Here is a 25240-nt window from a genome sequence, read left to right on the forward strand (position 1 = left end):
ATTCATGGAGGGAGCACAGTATCTTAATAGCATCTGGCCTCCTTAAACTGAAAAGAGACTGCATCGGTAAAGTGGAAACCAATTCACAGTTTGTCTACCCAAGAAGGACTGCGCAGAAATAAAAAGTGACCTGCTACGGTGTTGGAAACAGGACTTCAAAGAACTGCAGCCTGTCGTGCACAGTCAGTATTTACATGAATGTTTATAGGGCCAATTCCAACCACAGAATCGGCGGTTATGCGAATGAAACCTGTGCCGATAAACATTTCTCAGACTCCACGTACTCATGTCCCTCTGCAAACGTCCCTGAAGGTGAAACTTCAGATTCCCCAGGCAGTCACCTGGACTACTGATGGATGGCCAAAAGCCACCAGGACTCCAGCCAGACCAGTGACAGGACTGATCAAAATGCCAAGGTCACAGGATCAACAAAACAAACTAAACCAAAAATTTTAAAAAATGCTGCTATTTATATGAAAATCTTAGATCCTTTCTCTTCTGAAAGGTCTTTTTTCACTAGTCTGTGTCCTTGTGTCACCAAAACGCTTCAACAGGGAATGTTCACATAAACTATCATGCAAGGACCCCCAAGCCGCCGTGTGTGCACGCATTCAGCCCAGCGGTCCAGTTGTGCGCACAGGCTGAAATGGGGCAGCGTGGCCAAGGGCCACAGGCCATACTGTCCTCCCCGGAGCTGGAGGAGCTAGCACAAGCTCTCTGAGCCTCACTGCTCATTTACAAATGGGACTAATAACAATAGTGCCTTCTTGCAGCAACAGCATGGGCCTGGCACACAGCAGGCGCTCAGTTAGCTGGACTGTGAGGCAGCTTCCTCTCTCTCTACTCATCCCTTCTCCTCACGTCCTCTCACCCCATGGCATGCCAACCTCCATCCTACAGTCCTCCCTCCAAGGGGACCTCCTTGCCACCAGCCTCCCCCCGCCTCCTTGCAGACCAACTACCAGATCAGTCCTAAGTACCTCGTGGCTCAAGTGTCCACGCCTCCTTCCCACTGCCAACCACGAAGGGAGCGGCAAGGCCCTCCGAGGATCTAGCCCATGCTGCGTACCCGCTACTCCCCAACAGAAGCCACTCAACAGCTAGAAAAGATGTCCTCCGAACCATCACCCCTAACTTCCATCCTCCACATCCCCCTCATTAGCGTGCCGCCTTGAGCTACCCTCCCCGAGCCTCACTCCATCTCCCTCTCTAACATTCACCTCGCAGGGTTTCCTGCAGGCAATGAGTAATTATAAAGCCTGCAAAGCATCACCGAGCCCTGGCGCACGTCCTCTCTTTACAGCAGCGCAGGCCTCTCCAGCTGGACGACATCTGAACCCCCCACGCGGCTGAGCACAAGGATGAAACCCACCCTGCAGGATCTCACTCAGCTCCCCTCTCCCCCTCGCCTCTCCTCCGTTCCCGTCATGTAACTGTGCCCTGATGCCACCAAACCAGCCACCCTGCCCTAGTCGGCCACGCCCCTTCACGGCTCTAGCCTTCACAAATGCTGCTCCTTCTCCCAAAGAAGACCCACGGCCCCCAGCCTCTTTCCGATCTGGCAAACTTCTACTCATCCTGCCAATTTCTTAGGTCCTTGAAATCCCAACACGCGCACTCCTCACCTCCTGACGGTCCCCCACCGCTCGGGAACCACGTCACACTCTGTGTTCACGTTTCTGTGGTTCCCATCGGTTGGCAAGTCTCCAGGAACTCGGTTTTGTCTCTGTGTTCTTAGCACAGTGTCTGACACAGAGAGTGCAATGAATGGGCACCAGATGAACACACAGAATAGGAGAGCTCCCAGCGACAGGCTGCAAGGCCTTCTAATTGCTCTGTAGAGCAACAAGTGGTGGCCACCATAGAAATGTACCACATCTGCACAGTGCAGAACCAGAGACTGGAAGTCTGACTCCAAGGCCATCAGAGCTGAGAGGCCCCATGAAGAAGTCCTGGGAAAAACAGACTCTCCCCCGAGTAAATCAGCTCCCAGGATATGGCCCACTTCAAGGGGCACAAGTCACTTAGACTGCTGCGCCCAAATATGTGTGGTGTACCTCTAATTACACAAGGTCAAGCAAAAGTAAAAATTATGAAACCCCAGGACGCAAAATGAGTTGGCTGGACACCGTGACCGGATGCTTCCCAGACTCAGACCCGGTGCCTCTGAGTCTGTCCAGCCATAGCAGGAGTGGGAATCTTCACCCCAGGGGCCCCCTCAGCTCAGAGGGGCAGCAAGGCTCAGGGTGAGGGGAGACAGGGTTAGGAAGGCTTGACAACAGGAAGGGAGGCTGTCAGCCCCCAGCAGCTGTATTCCCGCTCTACTTCAAAGTCAACCATTCATCAACACATCCAGGCAGGCAGCCAAAGGGACAGAGATCCAGAGAGCCCATTTGGGGTCACCTCTACAGGACACATTGCCACTACTGCGGGTCAGCACCGTCCACGGTTTGCAGGGTCAGCCTTCTGCCCCTCCCCTGCCGCTATTCCTGGAGTCTCCACGCCAGTGGGCAGTTGACTGGAAAGAAGAGGCTCCCGAGAGACCTGGAGAAGGCAGGTCCTCACACAGGTGACGGGATCCATGGGACACCAACCACTGTGTGTGAATCTGACACCTTGAGTGTTCATTAGCTGTGGGGCGTGCACATTCCCCAGCTGATCAAGACATCTTCACAGAGACTCTATCCTGGAGACTCACTAGCTATCACATCACGTGTGCACACTACGCTAAACACACACAGGGCCTCTCCTGGGTGATGACAACACAAACACAAGAAGCCAAAGAGCCACAATCTACGTCTGGACCCGGCCCTGTAACGAGCACCCATGACGCTAACTAAGGAACAATGATGCTTCGATGACAGCAGCCAACATGTGCTGTGTGGTCACCATGCCAGGCTGGTCTGAGCGACGAGCCCATGTCAGCTCTCTTGGCCCCATGGCACCCTGCAGGCAGGTTCTGGCTCTCCCCTTCGCATGCCAGCTGACCTCTGACAGAGGGGGTGTTCCTCTGTCTGGTGTAGAAAACAGCCCTAATCTGCACCTGCACTCTTTCTCTCTGAAGACTAAGTCCCAGCTCCTATAAAGTGCACCTCCACTCTCCCTCACAGGCCCTCCGCGCACAGGGGATGGACCCTGCCCCTGACACAGGACCTGGGGGACATTCCTGACTCCTCAGGGGGCGGGCCACGGCCTGCTGGGTGGATCTGGGACCCCTCCTCTGCCTCTGGAATCGCTGCCCATCAACTGCCCCGTCCCTCCTCTGCAGCCTCTCTCTCTCTACTGGCACCTGCCCTTTTGCTTATAAGCACACTGAGAATGGCTCAGCTGTTAAAACGAAATGACAAGCTAATAAAAGTCCCAGTCACTCCACTGAAACTGTTCTCTCGAGGCTCACCAGCTGCAGTGTGCTCAGCCTTCACAAATCTTGACCTTCTGGCAGCATCTGACCAGGTACCGCAGCACCTCCACCAGCTTCCCGGGCCAAGCGCGTGGCCGGGCCTCCTGGCACTCTGGGAGCCGGGTCCTCCTCACCAGCGCCCTGCTCTCCGCAGCAGCATCCCTGAGCCCCCGGCCCATCTGCTGGCTCACAGGTCAGCTCAGGCCAGCACACTGTGCGGGCAAAGGAACTCCTCCTCGGGAGCTGAGACACCTCTGCTCCTCCCCTGAGTGGCATGAGTCCGTGGTCAGTTCCCAGCAGCTCTGCCACTTGTACCTGTCACTGTAAGTGCAGAATTTAATTTTACGAAAACTGACTGAGTGTGAGTCTAAGAAGAAAGGCCTGGGTTGAAAGACTGTGGAACAATCTGATGACGGCTAGTGGCTAAAATGAAGTGCTGAAACAGGTGTGGGCGAGTCACCTGGAGCAGCTCAGCTGGGGAAGAACTCAGCCTTCCTCCTGGTTTAAAACCTATGAGCAAGTTTCCAAGGATGGAAGGATGGGAGCTCTGCAGATAAGGATGTGGGAACGCCGTGGGCTCTCTTCGAACCCGGAGGTTAGGAGCGCAGCTTCGTCAGCGTGCACACAGGCTAGGCGCGCCTCCCCGGCCTCCAGCTGCTCCCTGGGAAGGTCTCTAGCAAGCCACCCTTTCTGGCTCATTCAATACTCAGTGAATTTGATTAACATAAGGGTTAACAAAAGATATCCATCAATAAGTGCCTGAGGCCCTAAAAGAAGAGCCATTACACTGAAGTCCACTGCTACAAGGAGCAAGTGCCCGTCTTGCAACCCCTAGACCCCACGTCCCCACAGCCACCACCTCACGACTAACTCACCTGAGAATAAGATTCCCACTGATGCCGATACCCGCTCCCCTCCTCTCTTCCCAGGACCAGACACACAAGTCTAAATGAAAAGCAGTAAGACCAACACCCACATCGACGGCCAGGACCTTGGGCACCACCCTCCCCACCCCCTGCAGTCACACCCCTCCCTGACCACCCTCTATGTTTGAATCCTTCAACCACAGTGCATTCCGTTTTGAAAACCTAAGAACAAATACAGCAGTACAAGGAAAGGGCAACATTGCCATTGTTAGTGGGGGCTCTCAGGGAAGGGAAGGTGAGCTAGTCCCGGGGGCAGAGCCAACACCGTCATCTCTCACCAGACTCCTGAGGCACTGCCTCTTTCTCTGCCTCCACCTTTGGCCCCAGTCAAATCCAACATGCCAGCACAGCGATCCTTCCAACATGTAATTCAGCTTCTCTCACGCTCAGAACAGCCCACTGGCTTACAGGCTCATGAACACTTCATCCGGTCTCCACACTAGAGCCTACAGCCGCTACCTGGTCCTGCCCCTGCTACCTCCTAACCTTACCTCCAGCTCACCACGGAGGGTTCTTCCATTCCTAGAACACACCAAGCCTGTTCCCACCTCCTGTCTGCCCGTCTGCAGGTGCCCACCACCTCACTCTACAGAACAGCTGCTGCCTGACACAGCCTGATTTTCCCTGTAGCACTCAGAAGCCCTGCTATCACTCTATCAGCTGCCCCTCCCCACCAGGATGGAAGCTCCTTGAGAGCAGGGCTTTGTTTTATTCCACATGCTTAGACAGTGCGTGGCACAAGAAATATGTGCTGAGTGACCGTGAAGAAATGTGAAACACTGAGATGACAGTGTTGGCGGGGTATGTGTGTCTAACATCAGCGGAGCAGCAAGTGTTAGGGATCAACCGTTATTTTTCATACCTTAGTGTTCCCAAGGTGCCTGGATACATCTCCTGGATAGAATTCTCTGATTATAACAGAAAATAAGAATGCTTCTGTCAGCCAGATTTCCCTTCTAGGGCTTGAGGGCTGGGGACTGAATGAATTCTCCATCCTGGGGGTTCACTGAGCAAATACCTATTGAGCACAGAGGGATGCAGAGCCTCCAACTCAGATCCTCTGTGGAAGGAACAGAGGAAGAACCAGCACCAAAATAGGCTTTTAGATCATAAAGAAAAACAGGAGCCTTCCATTTCCAGCAAAACGGCAGCCCTGATATCCTGAAAAACCTCTTGGTGTAAAATGTCTAGAAATGCTTTTAGATGCATTGCTGAGCTCCGCAAGGAATCACTAGGGGCTGGAGATGAAGAGCGAGTTGAAAACCAGAGCGGGAGCTGACGCCCCAGCTGCCCTGGGGACATGCAAAGAGCTGCCGGAGGCAGAAGGAAGGGCGCCTGTGTGCAAGGTGGGGAGCTGCAAGCGACTTCTTACAGGAGCCCAGCTCCTGAGGGCTGCACCCTCAGGGAAGGGAGGTAGAAGAAAGCCCCTGCCAGCAAGGAGGTCTCAGCTGGGGCCTGGAGAATTCACAACCACAGCCTGTCCCCACACAGGTGTGCGAGTTCCAATTCAAACAACCTCCAGGGCCAGGAATCCCACGGGCAACGAAGGAAACTTAAACGCTGTGCCCATGAATCTCAGGCCCAGTAGCAGCACAGTCCTTCCAGGGGACGGGCTGCCAGAGTCAGCAAGCAACGAAGGACGCCCAACTGAATGCAATATCTGGGCGTACTCAGAGCAGAAGAGTACCAGCCGTTTATCTGAATTCAAACTTAACTGGGCCTCCTATGTTGGATCTGGCAGCCCTCCTCAGGAGAGGCTTGCTCTTGCTAAATGCCAGCGACAGATGCCCACACAGTGTGAACCCAGCATCCAAAGTCTTCCAAATGCAGAAGGAAGTAAGCCACCACGGTTAAGAATCAGGGGGAACAATAAATGGCAAAGTCAGACAGCCTTCCAAACCTGACACTGCCAGATAGAGGACATAAGGTGACTATATCTAAAATGTTTAAACAAAGAGAAGCAACTGAAAATGTAAGCAAGGAATAAGATCCTAACAACAAGATTCAGAAAGTACTGGCATTAACTAAAAATAATTTAAATCAAGACCCATGTTGGTTAAACTACAAAACACCAAAGACAGAAAGACCAGAAAGATCCTAAAGAGAAAAGGAGACTATAATACTTAATTTAAGAAACAAAAGGCCAACGCACTATTCCTTTTTCCAAGAATTAGAAGTGCTACCCAATGATTCCTAACCACAAAGTATCAACAAGTTCAACATCTACTATAAAATATGCATAATATGTAATGGATGTATTCTAATACGAGAACACCATGCTCATGTTCCCTAAGTGTATCTATAAGCACAGTGCAAACACACTTAAGTTTCTCATGAAATTATGAGCTGTGTTTTCAGTAACTTTACTACCATTATAACATTAATTGGGATTATATAAACTTCTCATGTTTTCAGTGGAGGCTGGCTAAAACACACATTTTCAACACTAAAAAAATTTTCTCCTAGAAAGAGAGAACTGCCTACCAGGGTGGCCAACCTGAGGCCCACTGCCCTAGGAATACCCATCAGCTCCCGGAGCAGGAAACGACGGGCACAGAAGCGCTCACTCCAACACCAAAGGAGTCCTCCTCTTGAAAGAAAGAAATCCTTGCAATGTCCCCAACCTCCTCACTTGCCCCTCGCCCCAGCAGCAAACCCACCACTGTCTCAGGGGGTCGTCTTGGAGGCAGGTCGGCCTCAGTGGCCGCTCACCGAGAATCTCCAGAAATGAGCTCTGCAACCTGGGTGGATGGGGGGGGGACCTTTTCTGAGCAGCAACAAATCTTCCCAGACTGAAACAGCTGCCTGTGAAATCAACACAAGGGCTCTGTTCGCTCATCTTTATATGCCCACGATGCGCTTTCTAGGGAGAAATCTGTTAACAACCGTTGCTCCTGTCTTTAATGTCCACAGGGAATTCTGAAGTGAAGGAAGAGAAATAGTATTACCTATATTCTATCTAGTTTCAATGCTCATTTTTTTAATATCAAGTGACTGAATTTCTTTTAAAAAAACCAACATTCCTCTAATATTCACGCAATTCTTACTCGATGGATAAACATAAAGCCCATGGTAGGCACAGTGACTTTCTGGAAAGGGGATAAAGAACATTTGTATGGGAGCCCTGACAGACAAGACCTCAGCCAGGGGACCAAGGTCACCATCAGCAGTGCTGTGTACCCTGACATAATGTGATGAAGATGCACTTCACCTCTGTGGCCTTTCTCCCCCAAACACATAACCCAGGCTAACTGTGAGAAAAACAGCAGACAAACTCCAACTGAGGGACGTTCTACAAACTACCTGCCAGGACTTGTTAAAACTGTCAGTTTTAAAAAACAAGGGAAGTCTGAGAAAGTGAGAAACTGAGAACAGCCATGAGGAGCTTATAGAGACATGACAACCAAATGTCACATGGTCTCCTGGATACAATCCTGGGACAGGAAAAGGACATTAGGGAAAACCTAAGGAAATCTGAATAAGGTGTGGATTTTAGTTAATAATAATGTACCAATAGTGTTCATCAATTGTAACAAATGTGCCATACTGATATAAGATGTTGATAACATGGGTACTGAATGTGGGGTATAGGGGAACTCTTTAGTATCTTCACAATTTTTCTATAAATCTAAAACTTCTAAAAAATGAAGTTACTTTTAAAAACACTTAGGAATTTTAAAAATTAGATTTCCCCAGTCATTTAAATATTGATCAACAATTTCAAAATTCCAGGGCTGGCCTGGTGGCACAGTGGTTAAGTTCCCATGGTCCGCTTTGGCGGTCTGGGGTTCGCTGGTTTGGATCCCAGGTGCAGACCTACACACCACTTGTCAAGCCATGCTCTGAGTAGAGGAAGATGGGCATGGAAGTTAGCTCAAGGCCACTCTTCCTCAGGAAAAACAGGAGGATTGGTGGCAGATTTAGCTCAGGGCTAATCTTCCTCAAAAAAAAAAAAAATTCAACATTTCTAAACATCTAATTGAAATCATAAGTCCAATATAGTAGATCTCTTCAATGCTCACAAATTAAAAATAAGATCAAAACACAGAATGATGAAAAACTGCCAAATATTTTCCTCATGTCACTGGTGAAAATGGCTAATATGTCCAGCTTCTGATGGACTAGTACAGACTGACGTTCCCATCCTAAGCCCCCAGGAAAGACAGACAACATATAAAAAGTCTGCGTGAAGGCATGGAGATAGGGAGGGGCTGAGGTTCCAAGGTCCCAGGAGAAAAAAGCAAAAGAAGTGAGCTGTGTGGTCAGCTGGTTCTCCCTCCCCAGGGTCCTGCCCTTGTACTCTGGTGGCAGCTGGGAGCCTGAGAAGCCAGCAGCTCTCAGCAGTGTGAGGGGAGCACGGAGACGAACTGTAGGTCAGGACCCACCTGGAGGCAGGGATCCACCGAAAGTGCCTCCGAGGAGGGGTAACCAGGAAACTCACCTCACGAAATCTAAGCTCAGTGTCAGTCAGCTTCACTTCTGTAAGGACTCAGGCGACCTGCCCTAACTTACATGCCTGCCAGAAGACACTAAGTATGCCCTCCCAGGAGTAAGACAGCACCATCCAAGCCTCAAACTCTCTCTACAATTCTTCAAATAATGACCGGCACTAAAAAAAAATACCAGCCATACCAAAACACAAAATTAAATGACCAAAAGTGAAAGGATCGGGGAGAACCAGATAATTTACACAGATCTAAACAAGGCGCAGATAAAGCAGTTATCAGAGAACTTTGCGATTAGTATGTTCAAGAAACCAGATGACTTTAGCAAGAAAGAATGGAAATTCTAGACTCAAAAAGGACTATGATTAAAATTAAAAACCAAATATAGGAAATGCAGGTCTAGAAACAGACTAGAAAGAGCCAAAAAGATTAGTAACATGGAAGACAGATGAGAAGAATGTATCTGGGCTGAAGCTCACAGAGAAAATAGGATGAAAAACAGAGAGAAGAGCACAAGGGACACAGAGCATAGTGAAAAGGCCCAGCGTGGGTAAGTGGAGCCTGAGGGAGCAGAGAGAAAACGGGTGTAGGAATACTGAAGAGGCACCAGCAAGACTCCCAGAGCTGACAATGAGTCTCAGCCAGAGTGCTGTGGACCCTGAGCAAAGTGCAGACAAAAGTAGAGATGCACATGTACCCCTAGATAGTACAGCACCCTTAGATAGTATAAATGCTCAAATCCAAATCAGAAAAACCTCCTAAAAAAATTTTAAAATCCTGCCAGAGAAATAAGAAACACTATCTTTAATGAGGAACAGCAAAGTTCTCAGAAGAAACAGGAAAGTTAGAAGAACAAAATACTGGAAGTTTCGAAGTGCTGAAAGGAAATAGTTGCCAATTTAGAGTCCTATACCCAATGAAAATGTCCTTCAAGAATGAAGACAATCTTCCTTCCTTTCCAGTTTAGCCCAAAAGCCAGGATGTAGAGCTGGACAAGGTTTGCATGCACATGGTGGCAAGGGGACACTGGCAGGGGTTGGGGAAACACGGTGCTAGCAGAGGTAGGTGGCCAGTGGCAGCAGTGGCAGGAAACTGCTTACACACTGTGGGCACTGACATAGCAAGTAGACACACTGAGGTGATGGCAGCCAGGCGCCTCACTATCTGAGAAGGACAGGGAACGGAAGAAAACTAGAATGCACCTTGTTGGGTTACACTGGAATTGGAGGTATTGATATGAATTCCTAGTTGTCAACACACATACAGACACAGAAATAGACACAGACGTACATGGATAAAATAGGAATCTGGGAGTCCATGGTGATACAGATAAACAAACACACAGGGAGAAGAGAAAGCATTTCTGAATAGTAGAATACTAACAAATAATGCAGAAAGAATGACTCAATTAGGAGAAGTACAATCTGGCAACCATCATATTAATAATTTAGCCAAGAAAATCAATGGGTGCTAAAACTATTGAGTGAAAGTTTGAGGAGGAAATGGATATTTACATAGTTTCAAAGTATTTTCCCTGAAAATACTTATTAATTACAAGGAGTAAAGGATTAACTTTACAGTGAAGACACCATCCCAGTCAAGTGATCAAAGTTAATATAACCAGTAACGGGACAAATGGGAATCATGTCTCCTTGATAAGATGTACTGAGTTCTGTGACATTCCTATAAAAGAATCTATACCCTAAATCTAATCATGGGGAAACAGTGAACAAGATCAAGTTGAGAGACATTCAAAAAACAACTATCCTGTAATCTTCAAAAGTCTTCAATATCAAGGAAAGCCCGAGGATGTGATCAGATCCAAAGAGACTAAAGAGACAAGGTAATTAAATGCAATCTATTACCCTGGATTGGATCCTCTTGAACTACAGAACATACTGGGAGAACGATGACCCGTGAACAGCGTCTAGGGATCAGAGGTAGTAACGTGCAAATGTTAATTTCCTGATTTTGATGGCTGTGCTGTGGTTGTGCAGGAGAACGTCTGGTTTGTAAGAATCACACATCAAAGCCGTGGTTATCAAATTTTAGCGCACTTCAGAATTGACTGGAGGACTCCTTAAAACCAATTCGTGGGCCCTCTCCAGAGGATCTGAGCCCGCAGGCCTGGACAAGGGCCCGAGAACTTGCAGTCCGAACGAGTGCCCAGGCGATGCTGATGCAGGGACCATGCTTCAAGAGCCTCTGGACTAGAGTGTTTGAAGACAATGCAGCATCATGTTGATCATTTACTCACAAAGGTTCAGAAGAAGTTATTTTGCTATTCTTGTTATTTTTGTAAGTTGGAAACGTCCAAAATAAAAAATAGACAAAATAAAGATCAAATAAAGACCACTTTATACAATTAGTGTTGAGAATTTGTTGTCAGCAAAGATTCTTCAGGCAGAACAACAATGATGCTCAGAGGAGGCATGGGGGACCAGGACAGCGAGGAGCAGCAGCAGAGCGGAGCACAGGTGAGCCAGCCCGAGCACCGATCAGGCAACGCTAAACCACGATGTCCTGAGGGCTGCAAGTATATGGGAAATTGGGATCTATGACAAAAACAGCACCAGGACGAGAGCTGCGGAAATCCTGGCACTGTTCTGGAACTAGAGAACTACTAATTAATGTTAGATTTTAACAAACCCAGGGTGAATATTATAATTAACAGCTTAGCCACTAAAACCAGGAAAAGAATGATAACTAGCAAGCGGGGGGAATGGAATAAAAATATTAATAAAACCACTTAATCCAAAAGGCAGCAAAAAAGAAAGGGAGCAAAACACAGAACAGGCAGGAAAAATACAAAAGAAGCTATTTAGACACAGATATATCAGTAATCGCATTAAAATGTGAACAGATAAATATTCCCAGTATTAAGACTAGACAAAAACTAAAAACACAACCGTTTTCAGCTTACAAGGTGTCCCCCGGAAATATAAAGAAAGAGAAAGGTTGAAGTTACAAGATGTAGAAAAGGCTATACCATGCAAACACTAAGCAAAAGAAAGGTGCAGATGCTACATAAGTGCTGAATAAAATAAACTCTAAAAAACATTAGTAAAGATGACAAGGAAAATTCACAACATATGAAAGGGTAACTCTATTACAAATACGTAGCTATGCTAATGATACAGTTGCCCCTTGGTATTCACAGGGAATTGGTTCCAGGACCCCACAAACATCAAAATCCATGGATGCTCAAGTCCCTTAGTCAGCCTTCCATATCCACAGGTGTGGAACCCACAGATACGGAGGGCCAACCGTACAGCCTCAAAATATATATGTAGCAAAATCTGATGCAACTCAAATGAGTAAATCCAAACACAATGGCAGATCTCCACACGCTTCTCACAGGAAACTGACAGAGGAAGGAACTGAAAGAATCAGGAAGGATAATCACAATCTGAATAATGGGATTAACAGACTTCTCCTCACTTGACACTAATAGGACACTGCACACGACATGGCAAAGCAGGCATTCTCCTTGAGGACCATGAAATATTACCAAAAGCGACCAAATGCTGAGCCAAAAAGTGAGCCTCAATCACTTTCCGAGGGTTGAGATCACGTGGAGCATGTCTCTGACTAGAGCGGAATTAAGCCAGGAATTCACAAGAGAAAGAAAATCAGAAAGATTCCAACTGCTTTTAAGTGGTATCATATAAGTCAAATTAGCATAGAGGTCAAAAAAGAAACCAGATTAAAATTAGAGAATATTTTGAATTGAATGATAATGAAAACATAACATCGAGAATTATGAGATTGAGTTAAGCCAAATTTGGAGGGCAATGTGTCTAGCTTTAAACGCAAAAATCCGAAGGCTGAGAAACACTGATCCACCTATTCATCTTAAGAAGTTAGAAAAAGAGCAAATGAAAGAGGAAAAATAAAGAGAAACAGTCAGTGACTCAGAATGGGTAACAGCAAACACCAAACAAGAAGTTGGTCTCTTGAATGATAACCTCCTTCCAAGAGGAAAGCAGGGAGACTCTAAGGACCACCCACAGGGATGAAGAAGGGGAGAGTGATCCTCAGATCCGACCAAGTTAAAAACAGAAAAAAGGTCATTTGAAAAACTTCATGCCAAGAAATTATAAAATTTAAATGAAATGGGAGCAAATTCCTTGACAAACACAGCTTTCAACATCTAATCCAAGAAGGAAAAGACTATTGAATATTTTGTATCTATTAAAGAAGTGGAATCTAATTGAAAATATTCCAACAGAACTCCACCGATCAATCCCTCCCAACACTGAAGGAAGAGGCGAAGGCACCTTATGCAAACTCTTCCAGAGAATAACAAACGAGGGCCCAGTCTCCACGTGGTGCATGATGTCAACATGATCCTAACAAGGAAATCTGACAGGGGTATTACAAGAAAGGGAAACTGCCATCCAAACTCTCAGGAATATAGACACAAAACCCTAACTAAATATGTGAATTATGTTCAGCTACATAGGAAGAATATAACATACACACAAGTGGGATTTATTCCAGGAAATCAAGCTGGTCTCACCTTAGAAAATCAATCAATATAACTGACCACATTAACAGAAATAGGACAAAAATCACCCATGGCAGACAACATGTGATAAAACTCAATACCCACACATAGCAGAAATTCCTTAGAAACCACTAATAAAATAGAACATCCCTAATCTGAGAAAGAGTGTCTACAATTAACCGATAGGAAACATAAAGCTCCCTGGTGAGTTACCGAAGACTTTCTCCACGAGATCAGAAACAAGGCCAGATGACATTGTCACAGCTTCTAGTCAATCATGAACTAGAGAGCCATCCAGTGTCTTAAGGCAAGAAAAAAAAGGGGGTACACAAACCAGAAAGATAGAAAACTGTCATTATTTACTGGCATGCATTTTTCTTTTCCTTTTATATGACAGGACTTCTAAACGTCCATTTTCCATGCAGACAATTTCTGAAACTTGCTATGTTTCCCCTAGTTGTCGTCAGGACAGCCTGGGCGCTGGGTTAACGGGAAGTTTATTCACGCTAGCGGTGTCTCACTACAGCAGTGACAGTGTCACCTGAGGTCTCACCCACTGCAAGGCGACGGCACCTGTGCCAGGGGCTCTCCTCTGCGGCAGTCAGGCCGCTGCATCCTTTAGGAGCACACTGCTGGGCCTCTCCAGGTTGCTCACATGCCCACCCATGCTTGACAAGGGCACTCCCCGCTCCCGACTACCAGCAAGACGAGGCCAGACCCACCTGTTGTGGGCACCACTCCCACTTTAGTGTGGGTAATCTGGCTCACTCTTTCTTGCTTATACACAGACAGAAATAAATACAAAACTTACACTTCATAAATAGACATATGTTAACAGAAGAAATTAGACTCCTATTGACATTAACAGTCCCCCACTTATAAAGATAGTTGATGAAATAAACATATACTAAAATGTAAGCTCCCTGAAGACAGTGACTTTGTTTGGTTCTCTGCTGTCTCCGCCACCTCTTAACCTTCTGCCCTTCCTTTCTGTCTACACTGCTACAGTGAGCTCAACCAGTACCATGACTTCAGTGCCAACCACACGCTGACAACCCCTAGATTTCTTAGTCACATCCCTCACTTACCTCCAAACTCCAAACTGATTATCAATAACTACCTGCTCAACATCTCCTCTTGGGTATAATTAAGCATCTCAAACTCATCACGTCCAACAACAAAGTCTTGATGTTTCCCTGGAACCCCTACCTCTTGCGTCTTCCCAGGATCTCCCAATTCCAACTCCAGAGTTCTGGTTCCTGAGGCCCAAAACCTAGCAATCAGCTTCCTTCTTTCTCTCACTTCCCAATACAAAGTTTCAACAGATTCTGTGGGTTCCATCCACAATCTGACCACTTTCCGAAACTTCCACGATGACCACCCTTGTCCAAGTTAATATTATCTCTCAACCTGCACTCCTTTAATGGCCCACTAACTAATCTCCCTGCTCCCACCCATGCCCCTATTCAATCTAATCTCCAATTAGAAACCAGGACATCCCCATTACAAAGTATGTCACACAGAACGTCCCACAGAGGACAGCCAGGAGGCCTTCACGGTCTCTCTCTTACGACCTTGTCCCCTCCCTCCCTCCCTCTGCTCCAGCCACAGCAGCCTCCTTCCCAGGTCTTGAATGTGCCAGAAACGCTGAGCCTCACCTCTGTCCCTGGGCCTCTTCCCCCACGTCCCCACTGGCTCCCCTCACCTCCTGCAGCTCTTGGCTCACACATCACCTCCCCCGTGAGGCCTCCCAGCGATGACCAAGACTTTGTAAATTCTACTCCCCTGCCTCACAACGGCCCTGCCTGCCTTCTTCTGGGAATTTAACTTTCTCCACAGCACCTGTCACCATCATTTAACATCTTCCCTGTTTTACTTTCTGTTTCTTTTCCATTTCCTTCCACTAGGATGTAAGCTCCATGAGGGCAGGGGTTCTTGTCCACCCTATGCATTGCTCTGTCTCCAGGGCCTAGGACAGGTCCGGCACCTAATAGGCCACTTTCCCCACTCGCGTCACAGCTCTGTACCAAATGTACTACTGCTTACATTAAAAAGATGAAATCCCTTTTGTACATAAGTTTATTTTAAAAGGAAACTTTGTATCAGTAGTACAAGTTGAAAGCCAGCACCATTCATTGTAAACAACAGAGCATAAGAAAAAACTACAAAAACAAAGCTACGACACTAAATTCCACCCACAGACCAGTGACTGCAAGACCTTGGAGCTTGCCGCCTGCTGCCTCCTTGTTTAAAAGTAAGATCATCAGGAGTAATAGAGACGTTCAACACATCTTATCAGTAAATCAATACTCTGACGTAAAGAAGAATTTTTTAAAAATTTAAAAGGGTAAAACTTTCTCACTAGGCAATTTACTTATCTATTTGTTTTCAGATTCTCTGTCTGTACCACTTTAGAGCCCCCAGCACCAGTGGTGGGAATAACAGACCACACGGCTGAGGCTACGGGTGCCCTGTGGGGCGTGATGAAGGAGGAGAAGAAGACACAGAAGCCAGAGCATCCCTAGTGCACGGTCTGGACTCGACCGGAGGTAACGGGAGCCATGGAGGGGCTGGAGGCACGGGACCCGCACTCTCGGGTCTGCATTAGCACGGCTGCTTCTGCATTCCGGAAGAGGGGCTGGAGGGAGAGACTGGACATGGAGACCATGGAGGAAGCTGCAGGACACAAGCAAGTAAGATGGAGGTGGCCTGCACAGGGACAGGAGCTGTGACGACAGAAGAAAGCAAAGCCACCGGTGAGATGTCTCAGGAGGACCTAGAGAGTTGTTAGATGCAGAGTGGGAAGCTGACCCCGTGCAGGCTTTCTGGTCTCTGCAAAGCAGCAAACAGGGCCCCAGTTGCAGGGAGGAGTCGGCTCAGCACCCAGACACTGACGGAGCCATGGACCCTCACGACTCCAGGCAAACAGAGAAAGCGAAACTACACATGCCCTCACACACGCACAAGGGTAGAAAGAAACAGGCACGAATGTAGGTACCGCTGAGGGATATCTTTACGGTTTCATGTATTTCCCAACATTTCTACACTGAATAAAATCACTTTGAAATCAACCAAAAAAATTTAAGAAAAGACGCCAAGTATCTCAAGTAAGAAAGAAAGCCGTGGGATATACTCGGACATCCAACTGGCAATTCCAGCCGTTGGCAAGCATCCAATCAGAGAATTAGAGTAATGCAGGAATATTTAACTAAGATTTCAACTTATTTAAATGCTGACTGCTTAGCTTGGAGGTCTGATTTAGATCCAACCATTTCACACATTTCCCAATAACAAACCAACCACACCTGATGTGGAAACGGATCAGGTTCTTACTAACCCACTGACACCAGGCTTCTCTGAGAAGGCACTCATGCACCTGCTAGGTTCCAAAACAGAACTGACAGTGTACTCTAAGTTCATGGAATCTTGCCTGAAATGATTCTCCAAACCATTCTGAAAACAAATAACTCACCACAAAGGTATGGAAATCAGCTAAGAAGATCAATACAACAGTCTGACCCTCCCAACCTCTGCCCTCGCTCCTGCCCCTGCTCTCCTTGCCCGCCCTGCACTCTCCCATCCACCGAGGGCCTTCTGCAGAACACACGTCTTCATCATTTATGGACAGACGTCCCATGGAGAGTGAGGCAACACCAGAAATAAAACTTGACATTAGAGAAACGTAAATAAAAACTAAAGAACAGAGAACGTTTTTGTATCAAGATAACAAGCTGACAAAGAGCACCGTCTGCAACACATGCTGCCCAGAAGAGCAGCCCACTGCGTGGGGCCCTGCGTACGAAGAATGCGTCAGCTGTACACACAGCGATAAGGGAAAACAAGCTGAATCGTTTCAAGAAAAGACAGCTCTTTCACTACAATAAACAAACAAGAAACAACAAAAACCACTTTTCAGAGAAGTGACTGTGAGGAGTTGTTGGAGATGAAGCTGAGGGTCAGCTCCCAGCTCGCGAGGCCTTACCTCTGTGAATTTATGGAAGACGCGGTCACTCTGGTGAGCTCCAATGGTGACTTCTGGGAGATAGACAGGAATGGTTGTGTAATTCAGCACCTCCAACTTATTCTGAACCCTGAAACATAAGGCAAATACAAATCACACTACCCCATCAAAATAAGTATGATAAAATAAGCTATACGGGAGATATTTTAATACAACAATATTAAAAAATTCATACATTCCAGTAAAGGCCTTTCATTCCCCAGCAGTCACCTCGAAGCAAAGCTTTCACCCCAGAGACCATCTGGTCTGCGTCGAGCTGCTCCTTGGAAGTGATTTTCAGAACCTTTCAAAAGCCTCGCTGGCCACAGATAACTACCTTTTAGGAATGTGGAGTTTGGAAACATGAAAAAGGAGCGATACATAGTGTGCTTCAAACACAGGAATAGCGGGAATAAAAAGCTCAAAACAAACACCATATATTACAGTGCCGTGCGCATAGTGGGCCCTCATGAAAAATTTGCAAAATTAATGAATCTTAGTAGAAGAAACAGCAAGTTAACTCTCGTCCCCCTAGGGTTACAACACAGCGTCTTGCCACAGAAGCTGAGGGATCCAGGAGCAAAAGCCGACAGGGCTACATGGAACTCAAGGGCAGGGCAAGGGGGTGGGGGCGAACTCCCACACAGGACAGCCCGCACCCCACCTAGAAAAGGTCTAACACTCTGCTTCTCTTGGCACCAATAAACACAAATCACAGGATACTCTCCTTGTTTCACCATTTTATTTTGCTGAATGCTAAAATATTTATACTTTGTTACAATTTGCCTACTTTAAATTTAGTCTGAATATAAGCACTATACTTGAAGATGAAAAGCATTTTGGGGGCTTTTAGAAAGAAATATTAAAATAAATCCTCCTTTCTTAAGGGCTCAAAACAAAGAAAATAATTATTTTAAATGGCCACTTTCCCATTAATGAGTTATAATGGCAGAAGACGTTTCTGTTTGTAATGGCCCAAATGGAAGTTCTTTAAACGTGTCTGGCTCTCAGCCCCTCTGAGAGTCCAGGCCCACGCACGCCCCGGGCCGTTCCCCTCAGCACTCTGCGCAGACTCTGCCAGTCAGAACAGCCCGACTGGAACCCCAGGCCCAGGCGTTCCTCAGCCCCTCTCCTGCAGAGGACCGTGGGGCACTGAGAACCCGCGGCAGTTGAACATGAGCAGACGGCGGGTATAGGCACACCCTGAGTCTTTCCTGTAAAACCCACATCACTTGTACAACTAATAATCCAAAATCACTCCAAGGAAACGCGGCCAGGATAAGTGGGTTTGCTCCCTGAGTGTTACATGTGGACTTCCATGTTGGCAAATATGCCAACGGCTGTAACGTACAGACGCAGATGAGAAGTGTTTCTTGGTTCTAACAGTAAGTTGGTTATATAATCTATGTTTCATAAGCGTGTGTCAATAATGTAAAGTACACCCTTTTATTTTTAACACAAATAGGATTAGTCTATACTTACTACTATATAAGGATAGTTTTTTAAAGTGATCTCACAATAAACAATTTCAACTAAAAATGAAGTTCATATTTTTAAATGTTAACAGGTATCAAGGTTGGGTATGATTTGGTTTTCTCTATAGTTTGAAACCTAAAAAAAAATCTGGAAAATCCAAAGAACTCCTGGCCTGGGAACTTGTGCAGAATCACAGAGCAACAGCGCCATCTATGTTTAATCTGGAGGAATTACAGTTTACACATAATCCCCTATAAGGGCTTCAAATGCTTGGAAGATCAAAACAATAATGTGCTGTAACTGTTCTAGTTATTTAGACCTGGTAAACTGCGCTGTCCATGTATTGCCATGCGCTTCAAGGACGACTGTCAAGAAGAGCCCGCAGCATCTGGTCTTCAGTAAACCCCAAGTCTCACCCTCTAATAAACCCAATATATTCTAGATTGAAGATAAGGACGGAATGAAGACAACAGGAAGCCTTTTATGACTCAGAAAGCAAAAAGCAGTGAAAGAAAACATTCTGTTCACAGAGCACTTAGTGTAATTTAGGAGAATTCAAAAACTGACTGAGAATAATACATCCTCCTAACATCATAAGCCAAAGTGCCCAAATAAGAAGATAAAATGTAGTAGAGTTTGGTTTACAACATGAAGCGCTGTGCCACACATTTTAAAACAAAAGAGTGAGGCAGGAAAAGACAGAAAGAAATAAAATCATAAATTATGTCTTATGACTCAAACTGTTTCCCAATTAACAGAATGTCTATACTTTCTCCTGAAACACGTCCAAAGTATATTTTTTAGTTTCTCCTGAATTGCAAAGTTCTGTCTGAAATGCTCTCCTTCTGATACCAAACTCATCCCCTACAGTTTTTATAGCACTGGAATTTCACATTAGAAAGACATTCTGCAGGAGTTAGAGAAGACAGAAGTCTCAGCGAGGAAGCACGCGAGGGCACGTGGGAAGGCCCAGACCCTGGAAGAGCAGGAGGAAGGGGGCTCAGAGCCCTCCTGGCAATCAGTCACCAATCCAGGAATGAAACCAGGGCGGGCGCCAGGAAGTCACGGATCATGGAGACGAACACCAAATGCTATCAAGGCTGAAAAATACAGTTACTGTCTCCTAGCATAAGCAGACACACACACATAATTATACACCGGCACACACAACTGAGATGGTACACAAATGCTCTACACCAGTAATTTGGTAAGGTTCTGGACAAAATGAGTATGACTGGTAAATGGCATGTTTACAATAATTATCTTAGAAAATTGGTCATAATTTTCACTTGAGTTCCCCAAATTAAGAAATGGTACTCAAATGAAAATTAACACAATTACCATTGTTTAGTGGTTATGACATATCCTTGGGGGACACAGGAGAAGAAAGCTGGGAGACGGAAAGGACAAGACCATACAGTAAACTAAATTGAAACAATTAATTGAATGCTGTAATTGGTCAACTTTGCAGGAATTATAGGATCTTTATGCTCCAATAACCACACAACTAAGTATGTACTAATATAACAATTTTAAGACATGAATTTTGGACATGGTCTAGAATCAAGATAACACACGTTCCAGTAAACGTTTGGAAAACGACACTGTGTTACCCACGGAAGGAGGTGAAAAGTCCTCCCACTCTGCCTGGTCTCAGGGGGATGTTAGGAGAGTCACCTTTTCTTACATGATATCTCACATATTCTGCCCAGCAGCAGTCAATACTAACAAGAATCACATGTAAATCTATATAAAACCAACGCCTGGAAAAGTTAAGAAAATGTTTCAAGGTAAAAAAAGAGGTAAATACAACCAGGCTTCGAAGAATGCTCAGATGTTTAGACAATTACCGGGCAGGTGGGAGAGGTAATGGATTCAGGAGGTTGTGGGCATCCTGATGGAGGAGGCAGAACCAAATGGTTAGGACTCTGAATTAATTCTAGGAAATGAAATTTGGATTCATGACTAAACAAAGATACACCACTGAAGGATTCTGAGTAAAAAGAAAATAGGGTCACTGTGACATTTTTATGAAAATCAACCTGGTAGGTGTATGTACAAGGGATGGGCAGGAAGAAATTACTGACCATAGGAATAGTGATCAAGAATGAGGGAATCAAACTCCAAAGGCAGCAGCAATAAGAGAAAAAGATAAGGGAGAGAAATCATTGGAGATGAACACACTGACCTTAGCGTGGGACTCGGGAAGGTACAGGGGTCAGTAGAGAAAAGGAGGGTTCCAGCAGGATGATGGTTGAATGAGGAGGTGATGGTCCCACCAGAATTCAAGCCTGAGCAAGTGAGAGGAGGGAAGGCAAGATGGTAGCAGGGAGGGTGCCCTCGAGCCAGAAGGCCACGCCTCCTGGAATCACGTGACACCATGTCATGTGACCATGGCGAGCCAGAGCTCTCTGTGCCGGGGTTTCCTGACCTGTAAAATTAGGGGAGCCCTGACCCAGCAGGAGTGCTGTGGAATCAAGAAACATTTCTGAAACACCTTCCAGATACACTTATGTATAACTATGATCAAGGTTAACAGTTTGAGATTTCTGACCTAGAGGCAGAACACTACACAGTAGTTAAAAGAAAGGATACAGGTTTTTCAAGAACGTTCAGAATGACGCAGTACATAATACCATTTAGGTAAGTTTACAAAAACTTATACACACGTAAGCATCGAGACAAAAAATAAAGTTAACTACAGAGTTTTAAAAAATAAAGAGGGACTTTAAGTTTCAGCTCCAACAAGAAAACAGCTTGGAAGCTGTCACTCTTGTCCTTACAACAAAAGAAAAGATGAAAAAACTGAAAATCAATTACTTGTCCTGGAATAACAGTCCAACGTATTGGGTGGTTACAGCATAAAGTGGAGTGGATGTCAGCAAAGCCACAGGGCAGGAGGAGGACCCGGGACACCCTACTCTCAGGTATCTGCACTGCCCACGGAGCAGCAGGGCCATCTGAAAGCAGACTTAGATGAACTATAAATGTAGACGGAAAATACAGTAAAAACAACAAAATTTTACAAAGTACAACTGATATGCTAAGAGAAGAGAAAATGCAATCACATAGAATGCTCCATTAAAACCAGAGAAGGCAGGAAAAGAAAACAAAGAAAAACGCAACAAGTAGAAAATAGTGAGAAACATGGTAAAAATCAGTCCAAATATGTCAATACTCATTTTAAATGTGAACTGTTCAAATATACCAACTAAAAGATAAGAGACTGTCATAGTAGATAAAAAAAAAACAAGACCCAACTGTATGTTGTCTACAAGAAGGCCACTTCAAATACAAAGACTCAGGCTCAAAGTAAAGGGATGCAGAAAGACATACTATCATGCCTACACTAATCAAACACTGGGATAGATAGATTAGCTTCAGACAAAGCAGGCTTCAGAACAAGAAAAATGATCAGGGATAGAGATGGGCATTACATAACGATAAAGGGTCAATTTCCCAAGAAGACAACAATCTTAAACATGTATGTACCTAACAACAGAGTGTCAAAATACATAAGGCAAAAACAAACAAAAGTCAAAGGAGAAAGACAAATCTGCTACTGCAGCTGAAGACTTCAATGCCCCTCCTTCAGCAACTGGTAGATCCCGCAGACAGAAGAGCAGTAAGGCTACGGATAGCCTGAACACCGCCACCAATCAGCTTGATTTAGCTGACATTTAGAACACTCCATTCACCAAGGGCAGAATCCAGACACTTCTCATGCTCAACTGGAACATTAATCAATATAGAAAACATTCCGGACCACAGAAAACATCTTAACAAATGGAAAAGAGGAGAAATCACACAAAGTATGTTCTCAGACCACATGAAATTAAACTAGAGGGAAATTTATTGCATTGAATGCATTTATTAGAAAAGAAAAAGACCTAAAAAACCAATCACATAACCTTCTACCTTAGGAAACTAGAGAAAGAAGAGCAATTGAAGCTTAAAGGAAGCAGATAAAAAGAGGAATAAAAACTAGAACAGATAGTCAATGAAATTGAAAATAGAAAAACAGAGAAAACCAACAAACAAAAAACTGGTTCTTTAAAAAGATCAATAAACACGAAAAGAAAATTCACAAAGGACAAAAAAATAGCCAATAAAAATATAAACTGTTTAAAGTTCAGTGTTTATAAAATGCAAAAACAAAGCAAATACTTTTCTTTAGTCTCAAAATCACAATTGTTTGCTTTTTGTTTTAACTCTCCTGTCTCAGTAGGGACTTTCAGAAGACAGGTACGAGTGTGCAAACCGGTACACGCTGTCTGGAGAACAATTTCCTGATACATCAATAGTTGTAAAATGCATTCCTACAACAAGAAATCCAACTTTATACCTTAAGAGAGTAACCTAAAATGGAACAAAACAGTGTACAATATGCTCATTATTACGAGTGTGCAGAACATGAATATGAAGAAATTGAAATAACCCAAATGAGTGATATTAAAGAAATGGTAAATGGATTTATGCTGCATCTCAGGGGTCGACAAACTTTTTCTGTAAAGAACCAGAGAGTAAATATTTTAGCTTTCGAGGGCTACAGATGGTTTCTGTCACATATCCCTTTTATTTTTTATAATCCTTTAAAAATGTAAGAACCACTCTTAGGAGCCGAGGGCTGAATTCGGCCCACAGGCCACGATCTGCAGACCCTGAACTGTAACTTAATCAATGGATTCAAACAGCATACATGAGTAGCCACTAAAAAAGCAAATTCTTAAATGTTTAATAAAAGAAGGACATGCTCATGATATTAAAAAACAGAATACAAAGATATATGCAAGACAGTTTTCATCAAGAAATACACATTTAAAAAGGTTGGGAGAGCCTGCGTTAAACCGCGAACACTGGCTGCCGTGGCAGAATCACGGGACATTTGGTTTCATTTTGGATGTTGTTTCCCACCTCTCTCTCATGAGCGGGTATGACTCTGGCCTCTAACCCACTTGACCCTCCATCTTCTCAGTGTCCTCCCCACTGCTTACCCAGATCAGACCCGTCATCATTAGACTCACGCTCAGCTTTGCCGCCCTCTCATATCACTTGGCAAAGCCTCACTCTTGTCAAAGCACTGCCTCTTCCTGACAGCGCGCCCGCCTGCAGCTGAAGGCCGCTGCAGGAGCCTCCTGCACCTTTCAAGCATGCCCACCGTCCTCCCGTGCACCATCCCCAGCCCATTTATGCATGACCATGGTCCTCCCGTGCACCATCCCCAGCCCGCTGCCCTCTGCAGTCCTCTCCCGCTCGCCCGACAGCTTTCTGCACCTTTTGTTCCCTCCTCAAACCTCCAACACCCCCCCACCACTGCCACTCCCGCTGATGACCTGGTCTCCATTTCACTATGAAGATGGAAGCAACTGGCAGAGAACTTTCACGTGCCCACGGTGCATACCCACTTACCTGACCCCACCCATTCCCCGCCTTCCCCTAAGAAGCAGGAACTGTCCACCGGCGCACCAGCCCACCCCCTCTCACGCCCACTCACACCCTCCTCCAGGAACTCGCCTTTTGTCTCTGCATCAATCCCCCCGTCCCCTCAATCTTTCCCATTGGTATAAAACGTGCTGCTATTTCTTCCATCTTAAAACACAAAACAAAAACTGTTAAAAATGAATAAAATTTTAAGTCTTAGTTTTAATAACTAAGTCAACAGGTTCAAAATGAAAAATTATTCACTTTCAAGCATAGGATATGGAAAACTGATGGAGTCAGTGTTTCTATATATACTCCTATTAGCCAAGTCTAGAAAAACAAGTGCATTCGTTATCCAGAGAAAAACTGCGACCTTGGACAGTGTGTGCTGCATGATGGAAGGTCCAGCATGCCCAGCCAGGTTCTGCCGGTGCTTCCCCAAGGGGGTGATAGAGTGGGTGGGCACCAACACAGGATGGAGGCTACCCATGGACTCAACACCTAGGCCTGTGCTCCCCAAAACTGATCTGGGCCTGCCACTGTGTGTGCCCAGCATGCCAACAGCAGAAGCCAATGCTGAGCCTCCAGCACAGCCCTGCCCCTGGGGGCACAATGGGGGGTCATTACATGGGGTCCCTTCCACCATGGAGGGGTAGCCATCTACCCTCATAGGAAAATTACATTTCCTGGGTTGAGATTTGCCTTCTCTGTCTGACACATTTCTGCCAGAAGCACAGCTCATGTACCCAAAGAGTGCCTTTTCCATTGCCATCAACAGAGCAGGCCTGAGACTGCTGTCTCCCTTGGCTGGTGTCTGGGAACGGTTTCCAGAATGTGCCTATGCCGTTAAGGCTGGGCCACTGGACCCTGCACACTGGGCACACTGTGATATGTGGTGAACGCCTGCCTGCTTTCTGGGAGTCTGGGTTTGAGTAGGTGCTAAGGCAGAGGAGCCCACAGGCCCGCCCTAGCAAGGACTCTGGGCACTGAGTGTCTAATGGGCTTTCTGGGCAGAAATACTGGCCATGTGTTCCCATATTTTTCACACTGGACGAAGCAACG

At 45.7% G+C, this 25240-nt stretch overlaps 1 protein-coding gene across 1 annotated transcript in view; it reads right to left on the reverse strand.

Moving 5' to 3' along the window:
* NDUFA10 (NADH:ubiquinone oxidoreductase subunit A10) overlaps window positions 1-25240 on the reverse strand; it is a 63268-nt gene that overhangs the window by 12006 nt on the left and 26022 nt on the right. The window contains exon 9 of the mRNA XM_001500579.5: window positions 17264-17372. Coding sequence (XP_001500629.1) covers window positions 17264-17372 — 109 coding nt within the window. The remainder of the gene's footprint in view (window positions 1-17263; window positions 17373-25240) is intronic.

Source organism: Equus caballus, chromosome 6 (genome assembly GCF_041296265.1).
Source record: "Equus caballus isolate H_3958 breed thoroughbred chromosome 6, TB-T2T, whole genome shotgun sequence".
Classification (NCBI taxonomy): domain Eukaryota; kingdom Metazoa; phylum Chordata; class Mammalia; order Perissodactyla; family Equidae; genus Equus; species Equus caballus.